A 12,942-nucleotide genomic window follows, 5' to 3' on the forward strand; every position below is an offset into this window, starting at 1 on the left:
GTATAGTTTATTTATACACTGCATTTTAACACGGCATTAGTTCTATAACGGTTACCAGCAGACTCGCTCTGGACGGCAAACTATCTGTTTCACAGCTACAAAGAGGTCCTCAGGACGAGAAGATGGGTCTGGAAAGAACACTCATTTGAATTTATAAATCTGCAAGACTTTTTCCAAGTCATAGTATATTTATGGAAATAATAACTCAGGGCTGAAGGTTATTCTATTGAGCAAGGCAAACGAGCAGCTGCCTTAACTGACTCTTTTAAGAGACGCTCCTAAAATAATTCAGGAGCGTCTTATAAGTGCTCCAGAGCTGATTTTCTTCCTTTTTTTTTTTTCTCCTTTCCCTTAAATGATTCTTGCTACTTACACGCTCGTCACAAGTGGCAGCTTCATTTCCGTACGCACGGGTCGACACCGGCCCTCCGGCAATCCGAGCACGCACCTTTCCAGCCTCAGTCCTCCCCCCGCCGCCGCCGCCCCCGGCCGGGAGCCTCCCTTGCGCGCCAGGGGCGGGCGCCGCTGCGGCCCCCGGTCCCTCACGGCGCGGAGCCAGCGCCCCGCTCCCCGCCGGCAGGGGATGCGCTCCCGCCCTCGGGAAGTGCCCCTCGGGGATGGCGAGACCCGCTCGGGGCGGCTCCCGCAGGGCCGGGGCGGAGGTGGCGGGGGGTGTCTCCCCACCCACACGTCCCTTCTGTCGCCGCGCATCCCCGGGCCGGCAGTCACTCGGGGACCGCGCGGCGGAGCCAAGCCTTCGCCCTCGCGGTGCTCTGGGCGAGTTCAGGGGCGCCGCGTCCCCCCTGCTTCCCCAACCGTCAGCGCGGAGGACTTGTTAACACGTCTTACAAATAAATAAACAAACAAGGGTGGCGGGGAGGGCGGGTGAGGGGCAGGCAGGGGTGAGGGGCCGGGGGTCGCGGCGCTGAGGTGCGCGAGCGGCCAGACACCGCAGCCCGCGCGAGCCGCTCGCGCGCCCCGCGTCCCCCTCGGAGCCGATCTAATCAATGGCACCCAGCGCCCGCCGCGGCCCCGCCCCCCGCCCGCCTCCTCCCATTGGCCGGGCCGCGCCGGGGCCGGCCGGCGCCGCCGCCGCCCATTGGCTGGCGGGGAATCCGTATCAATGTTTAAGCCGCGGCGTGAGGTGAATAGAGGCAGTCGGAGAGCGGCGCTGGGCGAGCGCGGTGCGGCGCGGCGGCCCCGCGAGTGCTGCAGTGAGGGAGGCGAGGAGGGGGGAGAGAGAGGGAGAGAGAGCGAGGCAGAGCGCGGTTCCAACTGTTGAATTTTCCCTGAATTCTCCACTTACCTGCGGGCGGCTGGTGAAATGGATCTGGTTTATCGGAGATCGGCGTTCGCTCCGCGTGCTGCCTGGCTAAGACTGGCGACCGTTTGTTTGCAAGGGGCCACCCATCAATGAGGCAGAGAAGAATAATTGTTTTTGCTTCTTTTTGCGTTTGAAAGCCTCCCTGCCACACGTTGCAGAATTAACTGTGTACTTTGGGTCCGGACTCAAATAAAGGAGAAAAAGCAGTGCAGAACTGAGACTCGGAACTAGATCTGTGAGCTATGTATTGGAAACCTATGTTTTTATTGCGGTTTTTTTTTTCCTTTTAATGTGAAAGATCTCTGATATATTTCACACATAACACTGAGGAAAGGTGGTTAAAAACACTCAGCAAAACAGGAGACAGACGCGCCTCTGTGCCAGTGAGTGGATAACAGCCTTGTTTTCCTGATCCTCAGTCTCCCGGAGAAAGAGGTATAGTAAAAGTGTAGCTGGATCCGACACCCCCACCTCCTTTTTTTTTTTTTTTTTCCCTTCTTTCTTCCCTCCTTCCTTTCCAAAATATAAATCTGATTAATTTCTTTCCTGTCTATAGAGTGAGTCAGAGAAGCGTTAGGAAGAAGCTGCAACTAATGTCTGTGAAGGGAGGAACATGAGGCGATAGTGAATGTGATTTGTTCCGCTGGATCTGACTCATCCAAGCAGATTGAAACACCTGCATTTCTGGATTTGCCATTCATTTATTTCAGGTTGTTAAAAGAACCTGAAATAATATTTTGCTACCCTTCCCCAGTATTTACCTATACACTGTATCACTAGGAAAGGTGTATATCAGAGAGGGGCAACGCATCTGGCATTGCTGCCGCTCTTCTCCCCTGTACCAAGATGCTCAGAGAGACTGTTAAAGCTTTGAAAGGACTGCAAAAAACGCATCACACTGATCGCGGAACTGTATAGGTTTTAATATACGCGAATTAATCGATTAAAAGATCGCCCACTTTATTCATCGCCAGGATTGTTTTTCCTCCTCTTCTCACCTCCCCTAAATGAAGAGGGATAGGCGGCAGTGTCATTGGAAGGAGACGCTGAATAGAAAGAAAAGAGAGGCACTTGATAGCGCAGCCCTGTGAATACAGAGACTGTTTCCCTTTTAGCGAGACTAAGAAAAAGAGAGAGAGAGAGTGTGTGTGTGTGTGTGGTGGCTTCTCTTTCTTCCCCCGCCCTCCCACCCCCTCTCCTGCTTCTTTTTTTTTTTTTTTTTTTTTTTTTTTTTTTTTTTTTCCAAATCTATGCGTCCAGCCATGGGTTGCCTGTTGCTTTCCTCTCAGCTGGAGAGAAAAGCAAACTGGAATTAAACTGCATCGAGAAAAGTGCAGCTCTTCAGACACGCATACGCACACACGCATAGATACACGGAGAGAAAGGATGTGGTGGTGGCGGCGGCTACTGGCCTGTCTTAAAGAAACCCAAGCGTGCTGCTGATTGAGCTTTCTCTCAAAATACATATTTACTGCTAGTGACGAAGGTGAACTGGTGGGTTTCTTAATTTTTTCACCCCAAAACGACGGGTGGGAGGCTGGTAGTAAAGGGGGAGGAAGGAAGCTATAAATCCGAACACTAGTTTTTGCGGGCGGGGGCGGAGTGGTTTGGGTTTTGGGCTTTTTTTTTTAATGTGTTTTGTTTTCCCCTCTTGCCCTGCAATCCTCATTCCCTCTTCCTCTGATTCGGGAAGGAAACAGTGACCCAGGGTGTACGAGACAGAGAGGGGGGAAATACCGACGGCAGCGAGATGCAGCTCTCCGCCGCAAGCAATGCAAGATTAGATCTCTAAATGCAGCAAAACACTCCCTGAAAACCAACAACCCACAACCCCGCGGTGCAATCAGACATTTCACTGCCGCTCACTGCACACGAAGAGGGCTTCAACAAGAAGCTGAGACTTTTTTTTTCCCTTGTGTCTCTCTCCTATCCCTCCACTCCATCAATCGCATCACAAGCGATGAGTAGTAAATAAGCTTTTTTACCTCTGCTACAGACCTGTGACCATCCCCTTCTTCTATGTATATATAAATACACATATTTAAGAAGTATTTCTGATCGTTTTTAGAACAACAACCACTGCCGCCGGTTTTTTTGTTATCATTTTTATTATTCTTTGTACATCTGCGGGGATTCAAGGATCGGGAACACATCGCCTGCCCGGAAGAGAAGATCTTTTGCGAATTTTCTGATTTTTGAAACCCTCCCACTGCCGAAGTTGGACAGACGAAGTAACTGCGAGGGGACTGTAAGCACGGCAAGCTCTTGCTGAAACGCTGCCGAAGCTGCTCCCTCCCCTCCCCCGACCCCCCCCGATTGCTCCCTCCCTCTGAGCTACATGGTCTATTTGCTGCCTCTCATCCTGTGTCTCTGCAGATGTTTTAGAGCAACAGGTTCAGGAACTTGAAATATAGGGGTGGGGAAAGAGAAGGGGAAAAAAAAAAAAATCAAAACCAAAAAGGAAGGAAAGAGAGAGCCGTCAGAGGAGGAAGAGCAACGCCAGCGCAGGAGGCAAAGAAGACGGGGACAACCCTGGTCGTCGCTGCTGCTCCTGCCGCCCCCACCCCTGCTCGGGGATGTACCTTTCCATTTGTTGCTTCTTCTTCTGCTGGGCTCCCGCCCTGTCGCTGAAGAACCTGAATTACTCGGTGCCGGAGGAGCAGGGAGCGGGCACGGTCATCGGGAACATCGGGCGCGATGCGCGGCTGGCGGCAGGCGCGCCGGGAGGCGGGATGCTGCCCGCGGAGCGCGGCGTTCCCGGCGGCGGCCCCGGGGGCGGCCGCGGCCCCAAGTCCACCTTCCGGGTGCTGGAGAATTCAGCCCCGCACCTCCTGGACGTGGACGGGGAGAGCGGGCTGCTCTACACCAAGCAGCGCATTGACCGCGAGGCGCTGTGCCGGCGCAGCGCCAAGTGCCAGCTGTCCCTCGAGGTGTTCGCCAATGACCAGGAGATCTGCATGATCAAAGTGGAGATTCAGGACCTGAACGACAACGCGCCATCATTCCCCTCTGACCAAGTGGACATGGACATCTCCGAAAATGCTGCACCAGGCACCCGCTTCCCCCTCACGAGCGCCCACGACCCAGACGCTGGGGACAATGGTCTGCGCACCTACCTGCTCACTCGTGACGACTACGGTCTCTTCTCCCTCGATGTGAAGTCCCGTGGTGATGGCACAAAGTTTCCGGAGCTGGTCATCCAGAAGCCACTAGACCGTGAGGAGCAGAGTCACCACACCCTGGTGCTGACCGCATTGGACGGTGGTGACCCACCGCGCTCAGGCACGGTGCAGATCAATGTGCGCCTCATTGACTCCAATGACAACAGCCCCATCTTTGAGGCAGCCTCCTACGTGGTAGAGCTGCCAGAAAACGCACCGCTAGGCACGGCAGTCATCGACCTCAATGCCACTGATGCCGATGAGGGTACCAATGGAGAGGTTCTCTACTCCTTCAGTGGCTACGCACCTGAGCGCGTCCGTGACCTGTTTAGCATCGACCCACAGAGCGGCCTCATCCGTGTCAAGGGCAACCTGGACTATGAGGAGAGTGGCCTCATTGAGATTGATGTCCAAGCTCGGGATCTGGGGCCAAATCCCATCCCTGCTCACTGCAAGGTCACTGTCCGCCTCATAGACCGCAACGACAATGCTCCCACCATTGGCTTTGTCTCTGTTCGCCAGGGAGCTCTGAGTGAGGCTGCCCCACCAGGTACTGTCATTGCCCTGGTGCGGGTCACCGACCGAGACTCAGGCAAGAATGGACAGCTCCAGTGCCGGGTGCTGGGCGGTGGTGGCGGGCCTGGTGCCGTTCCTTTCACCCTGGAGGAGAACTATGACAACTTCTACACTGTGGTCACCGACCGACCCCTGGACCGTGAGACGCAGGATGAGTACAATGTGACCATCGTGGCACGTGATGGGGGCAATCCCCCACTTAACTCCACCAAGTCATTTTCTGTCCGGATCCTTGACGAGAATGACAACCCACCCCGCTTCAGCAAGAATCTTTATGTGTTGCAGGTGCCTGAGAACAACATTCCTGGAGAGTACCTGGGCTCAGTCTTGGCCCAGGATCCTGACTTAGGCCAAAATGGGACAGTGTCTTACTCCATTCTGCCTGGGCATGTGGGAGATGTCTCCATCTACACTTATGTCTCTGTCAACCCCACAAATGGTGCTATTTACGCTCTGAGGAGCTTCAATTATGAGCAGACAAAGCACTTTGAGTTCCGCGTGCTGGCCAAAGACTCGGGTTCACCCCACCGTGAAAGCAATGCCACAGTGCGTGTCACTGTGCTCGATGTCAACGATAACGCACCCCTCATCGTCCTGCCCGCCCTCATCAATGACACTGCTGAGCTGCAGGTGCCACGCAATGCTGGGGTGGGCTACCCCGTGGGCACCGTCCGCGCCCTGGACAGTGACTTTGGGGAGAGTGGGCGCCTGACGTATGAAATTGTGGAAGGCAATGAGGAGCACCTCTTTGAGATGGACCCCACCAGTGGTGAGATACGCACTTTGCACCCCTACTGGGAGGAGCTCAGCCCTGTGGCTGAATTGGTGGTAAAAGTCAGTGACCATGGCAAGCCCAGCCTCTCTGCTGTGGCCAAGCTCATAGTCAGGGCCTTGGCGGGGCCCCTGCCTGAGGCTGGCGAGCCACAGGTGAACGGCGAGCAGCATCGGCGGCCGCACTGGGACTTGTCGCTGCCGCTGATTGTGACACTGAGCACTGTCTCCATCATCTTGCTGGCTGCCATGATCACTATTGCTGTGAAGTGCAAGCGAGAGAACAAGGAGATCCGCACCTATAATTGTCGCATTGCCGAGTATAGCCACCCTCAGCTGGGAGGAGGGGGAGGCAGTGGCGGGGGAGGAGGAGGCAGTGGCAGTGGAGGGGGCAAGGGCAAGAAGAAGAAGATCAGCAAGAATGACATTATGCTGGTGCCCAGTGAGGGCGAGGACAGCCGGGGTCCCCTCAATGTCATGAACGTGGTGAGCAGCCCATCCCTGGCCACCTCACCCATGTACTTTGACTACCAGACCCGCCTGCCCCTCAGCTCTCCCAGGTCTGAGGTGATGTACCTGAAGCCCGCCTCCAACAACCTGACTGTACCCCAGGGACATGTGGGCTGCCACACCAGCTTCACAGGGCAAGGGACTAACGCCAGCGAGGCTCCCCCGAGCCGGATGTCCATAATTCAGGTAGGAGACTTTTAGAATACCCTGGACCTCACTTTAGACACTGGTTTAACTTTCCCTTTTGTCTGCAGTGCAATGTGCTGTAAGGCACCACTGTAGGAACCAACACAAGTCACTAAAGAGAGGTGGACTTAATGGAAGTGGAACCAGACAACATCTGGTGGGTCTGGTTCTGCTGTCTCATTGATGTTTCCCATGCGATTCAAAAGAAAATGCCCCGTGAAACACAGACAGAGTTACGGCAGTGCCAAGGAGGTGCATGTGAGAGTGTGGGCAGGCATTTAGCTCATTTGAGGCATGCTGGGGTATTTTCCCAGGAGACTGTCAGACGAGGTGGGCACTTCCACAGGTTTCACTGCTCTTTGGTTTGGGGTGGAGAGGAGGGAGGGCATTTCTAAAGTGGTCCTACTACCTGCAGTAACTAATAGGACAGGGAAGAAATTGCACACTGAGGACATCTATTGCAACAGCTTATTATAGCCCTCCAACCTTGTATATAAATATGAGCTATCATTCCAAGACGTATGTTTTAATTTTTTTTAATTTTCCTTTTTCAGAATATATATCCATAAATATATTTTTTGACAGTATCATTGGGGCCCCATTGCCTCCTCCTCTCCCCATAAACAACTAACTTTTCAGTGCTGAAAATTCTGCTTAGTCAAATAGAAAGAAAATGTATGTGGTGACTCCCTTCTACCTCCAAGTGTTAACAAAACTCACATCCTGTCATAAACCAACAAAACAACTAGTCAGATTTCCAGTAGCCTGAGTCAACATTGATGATTGCTTTATAGTGAAAGACTTACACACTGTCTTCTACCAAAGCTCATTTAGAAATTGTAGCTGGGCTGCATTCTGCTGCCAATTATATCCACACTGTCCTCTACTGACTTTTGTGAATGTGAGAAATGGCAGAATTTGGACCATTGGATATAGAATACTAATCAAAGAATGACTTAATTTTTAGCAGGTAGTTTAAAGTCGAAACTCAGAAGATTTATTTCAGAGCAGTGAACTTGCAGAGTGAAGGTGAGGGCAGAAATTGGCTCCAGTTGATTTAATTTAAAGTATTACTTCATGATTAATGCAGCTTAATGTTCAAACACTACAGGTATGTTCCAAAGTGATTTTTAACGTTCGGATTGAAAGCAGGCTCTGGATAATGACTATTAAATATATTTGAAATGTCATATCTGTTTTATCCTGTGGTTCTCCTGATATGCTGTTGTGAGTCATAGGGGAATGAGCTGAGTGTATCAGAAGTGACACAGACTCATTTTGTGTATGCAGCTAGTGGGAAAGAAGTTGCACTGTAGTCACTTGATGTACCCAAAGAAGATTCATAATACCTTGGAGTTACCATGCCCTGTGATCTGTGAACACCAAATGTTCTACTTGCCAGCTGTATCTAATACTTTAAACTGAATAGAAATGGCCAGTGGTAATTGACAGATTGAAGAACCAATATTTAAGTAATCGGTGACCTGGAAATGGAACATTTATAACTGGGAAAAAAAAAAAAAGAAAAAAAAAGGAAAATAAAACCTGCCTGTACAAGGTCACTGTAAACTAATCCTCAAGTGACTATTGACTTGTTTCACAGAAACAATTTCATTTTATGCCTATCATGAATTTGTGTTGCTATCAATTAGGTGAGTGGAGCAATACTTAAAATCTGAAATTGATTTTAACAAAAAGTGACACTTTAGGAAAGAGTTTAGGTTAGGGCACAACCAGAGATAATTTGATTTATTACTCATGCTTTAAAAAACAAATAACTTTCCATGACACTGATTTAAGTAATGTCAACTTTTTTTTTACTGTAAAATGGAGTTGTCAGAAAGCTAAAAAAGAAACACTCCACATTTTTTTCCTACTGACAAGTGTAATAGTTACTAAAAGACAGGAAATTATACTTTCCTACCACCATGTAATGTCTATATAAAGCAATTAATTAATGTATTGATGCTACTGAATAGTAAAGTTTCACTTGTAGTGTAAATCCCTATGGAAAATATGATTCCTTCTTTTTTACAGTGTTCACTGTATAAGATCAATCATGATTTTTTTTCCCCTGAAATCTATATAAAGGTAAAAGAGGAATTTCCTCCCTTAAAAAGTGTGTTGTGGTTTCTGTAAGAGTTTTCATTATGACAACTATGGAAAATGCTAACTGAAACTCCTCGTAACATGTAGTCATGTATCTAAATGCTGGTCTTGTTTTCCCTCATTACCTACACAGAGTGTTTTGGAGGTTTTCATGCTCCAGTCAGTAGATTAGAAAACATTCAGTTCTACCTAGTGTACAGCCTGTTCAAACATACTTACTGACGCTCTATTTTGTAGTTGTATTGGCAAAACAGACGCAGTAAGAAACAGCGTACTTGGTTTCTATTTAGAAAAGGCTCAGATTTAAAGTAGCTAGAGGGGAAAATTGATCCTCTTCACTGTACTTTTGCATTACTAAAATACATTTTGTATTCTCCATCTCCACATCCCTGGAGTAAATTTTATATAAAATTTACATTTAGAATGTAGGCACTACTTTGTCTGGTCCTGTACTTCTGCCTCATGTAAAATTTAAACTTCAGACTTAAGAAGAAATAGTAAAGGATCAGCCCTCTCTCTGGATCTACTATATCTTGAATCACTCCAAGAAACCTGTGTCTGCATATGTAACTTACACAGTTAGGAGTCAAGGGTGTAGGCAGTGGGGAAAAAATAAAATTCAGCTGCTTTATCATGTCTTTTAGTTAATCAATCTAGTTAAGCAATTTTCTTCAGTACCTCAGTAAAGGGAAGGTTAACAATTGTGTAAGGGTTCTCTAACATATGTTCTGATTAGTTTTTACAGATATATTTTTGAAACATGACAATTCCATACTATGTAATTCATACAATGGAACAGCATTTCTTCATTCTCATTTTCTTGGCAAATGTTTAATGGCACAATAATCTTTAAAACATTATATATACATACATATATATGTGTGTATATATATATGTACATATTATATGGAGATGTATATACATGCTAAATATTATATATTTACTTAGTACCTCCAATTGATTCTATAAATATTTAATAGCAAATAAATAATTTCTTTCTCAGTAAGATTCAAATTTTCTCACTCTTATTAGGAGTGCATATTTTTTTTCCTTTTACTCCCTAGTAAGATCTAGTGAAGCCAATGGGCCTTATGGTTCCCTTATTTCTCATGAAAGTATTTTACCATACAGATAGCCCAATTTATATCAACAAATACCTGTGGAGTAAAGTGTTACTTAGTGACTAGGGGTTTCAGACTGACCCAAAAGGACCACCAGTTGAATGAAATACTTCCTGATATGGGTAAGAGTGGTGTAATCTTGCCTCTCTTTAAGTGACTTCTGTTACACACTAATCACACAATTTGACAGCTTGTGTGTTTGCTCATTTTGCAGCATCCACCTATGTACCACAGTTGCCTGTGCTACTTATATATGAGTCAATGAACTTCTTCAGTACCATAAAAATGGAGTAATTTAAACATGCATGCATACATATATGTATAAAATGTTGGATGGACAGACGAGGATGCTGTATACATTCAACTTTTATTGGTGCAAGAGACTTGCAAGTTCTTAAGCCCTCTGAAAATTGATCATTTGTGATTTGATGTGCACCTGAGATTGATGTGCATTAAGAAAAGTGTTTGGTAACATGCTGAGAAGTTACACATTCACCAGCCCATGTTATATTGTTCTTATCTTCTGCAATCATTTTTTAAAGATAGTTTAGAAACAGTGCTTTCAAGCAAAAGTCTGTTAAAAATATTTAAATATTGGGCCGTGCTGTACAGTTCTCATTGCCAGAGTCAAAATTCCACGTGACTTTTGAATCACTTAAGAGCCAAACTATTAATTTTTATTGGGAAGAAGGAAAGCAGGAGAAAATGGAAACTCAACATGGCTGAAAGAAGATTTCTGTTCACTCTAGAACTTAAAGAAAATTTGGCTCTTCTCATTCTGGTGACCTACTCACCTGACTACAAGAAACAGAATTTTGCTTTATTTTGAAGTGCAGACATCAGAAAAAAAAAAGTATAAACATACATAGAGGTGTATCTCTTCTACCAAAATTTTGAGTTAGTTAGTTTGCCTTTCCCTGTGTGAGCAAATCACAGCTTCTTCTTGCAGATTTTCAATAGGTAAGAGTAGATGGATAAAGGAAAACAAATAGTTTCTTTACACAAATAGCTTCCAGAAATAGATTCCTCAACGTGAAATATCAGTAGTGTAGAAAACTGTCTGCAATATGCAAGAGTAGTGTTGGTCATCCTAGAAATTATTTATTGCTATACTTGTGGTGTAATTGGGGAGTTTTGTAAATGTATCAGGAATAAGGTGGGTGTGAATAAAAAAAGAGGTGGTCACAGCTTTTGTTAAACAACAGCTAAAAGTGAATGTGCAGAAAGAAGCTCTCAAGCTGGGGATCGGTCTATCTGCTGTACCAGGCACTCCCACTGCATTTCAAGATAAAGTACAGATCATTCTTAATACTTCAGGCACCTGATGTTTATGATGTAACAATAGATTAGTGTCAAGTCCCAGTGCAGCTTCATCTCTAGGCATCTGGTAATACCTATGAAGATAGAGTCTTCAAGGGAAATAAAAAACCCATGAGCCACATTAGTGCTGCTCTGTCTTTAAATGAACTATTTCATACCTTGAGAAACTTCTGCTCAGAAATTTCAAGATTACAAAAGGAAATCTGCAGCCGCTGCATATAAGGAGAAGCAGCTTTCATCAGAGAAGTTGCACTCATCCTCAGTGATTTAAATTCCCATCTGAAAACAGAGGTATATATGTTTTTTTTTATCCCCTACTTCAACTGAGGAATATTATTCCCTGTTCTCACTAGAACTAGTACAAGGTAACATATTTCATCAAGAAGATACTGGAGCACTAAGCACTTGCAAGTTTGCAGGTTTCTACTCTATATAGTCCATATATTACATATTCTAGGGATATATCTAAAGCCACTAAGTTGTGACATGCAACTCTTGAACTACCTGCCTGGGTATCATTATTGTGGCTTTAATAGTATTTTGCAAGGCTAGATGTTTTGCAAAATAATTCCTTTGAATGCTTGCATTTTGTTAATACAGTCTGCAGCTTTGTGTACAGTCTGGCTTTGTACAATGCACATTTGTGAACAAGGTGTTACATTGCTCTGCAGCTTTAGTTTCATTCACTGGATGAAGTCCATTCTAGAGTTGACTATGTAAAAATTTCAGGGCAAAACCTTTCCTATGCGTCCATGAAGCTTTGATTAATTTTTTTTTTTTTTTTTTTTTTGTCAATGTGCACTGCATAGTATCGAGGCACAAAACACGCACATTTTAGGACCAGATCTGGCAACACACCACTCACTGTGGCATGTGCACAGGCTGCTGAAATAGACAGAGAAAGCAGAATTGAACTCCTTTTTTGTGTTACATCTGTCCTGGTCTTGATCTGAGTTCTTCACTGGTGATATTTATAGCACTATTATTTTAAAAGGATCATTCTTGATATACAGGTCTATTTGAAATCTAAACAACTTTCCAAGATGAAGAGCTGTAATAAAGAGCAACAACAAAAAAAAAAAATAGAGGAAAAAAACAAATTAACAATCAAAAGTGGAATGTACGTATTATGAAAAAGAAAAGAGTCTTTCCAGAACAGAAATTCTTGTTAACAAAAAAATAAGTATAATATCTCTGTAGAACTTGCTGTTTTATAAAAGACATGAAGCAAGTTATGTAAGATTGAGTGTCACAGCTCTCAACTGTTCTTAAAGTTGTCTGAGCTTTCTACATCTTTGTATTCACTGTCACTACCTAAACTTAGCTGGAAATATCCCTACAATTTTCTGATTAATCAGTGCAGTTTCAATGACTGATCAATCCTTTGATGAGTTATCTATAACAACATATTTTCTCAAGTTTCTATTATCCTTCCCCATGTTGATAAAAGGCAGTTCTTACTCATAATTCAGTCAATAGCATAATTTTGACTTCATAAATGGTATTGGTGGTTCAAGAGTGAATCCTGATGAGACCTTTATGGAATGCAGCCAGGAATAGTATGATTGGGCCCTTTATTTTGAGGTTTTAGGGTTTTGTGTTTTGTTTGTTTTTGGTTTTGTTTTCTTATGCCATCTTTACAAACAATTAATGAGACTGGAATTTAGATGTTTTTTGTAACTATGATGTGAAGTGTAACACAGAATCATAGAATGGCTTAGGTTGGGCAATACTTTCAGGATTCCAATGGTAAGCCATCAAGTCTGATGGTTAACCCAGAATAATCATGTGTACAGTGGAAAAGAAATCAAATACTCCATTGAACGTATTGCTGAACATATGCTACCACATGTTTTCATATATT

General features: G+C 45.3%; 1 protein-coding gene across 2 annotated transcripts in view; it reads left to right on the top strand.

Moving 5' to 3' along the window:
• Nucleotides 1–3,804: 3,804 nt before the first annotated feature.
• Nucleotides 3,805–12,942, top strand: part of PCDH17 (protocadherin 17) — an 84,490-nt gene continuing 75,352 nt past the window's right edge. For both annotated transcript variants that reach the window (XM_058825146.1, XM_058825147.1), the window contains exon 1: nt 3,805–6,528. In XM_058825146.1, coding sequence (XP_058681129.1) covers nt 3,901–6,528 — 2,628 coding nt within the window. In that variant the 5' untranslated portion in view covers nt 3,805–3,900. The remainder of the gene's footprint in view (nt 6,529–12,942) is intronic.

Source organism: Ammospiza caudacuta, chromosome 2, assembly GCF_027887145.1.
Source record: "Ammospiza caudacuta isolate bAmmCau1 chromosome 2, bAmmCau1.pri, whole genome shotgun sequence".
In the NCBI taxonomy this organism is placed as follows: Eukaryota; Metazoa; Chordata; class Aves; order Passeriformes; family Passerellidae; genus Ammospiza; species Ammospiza caudacuta.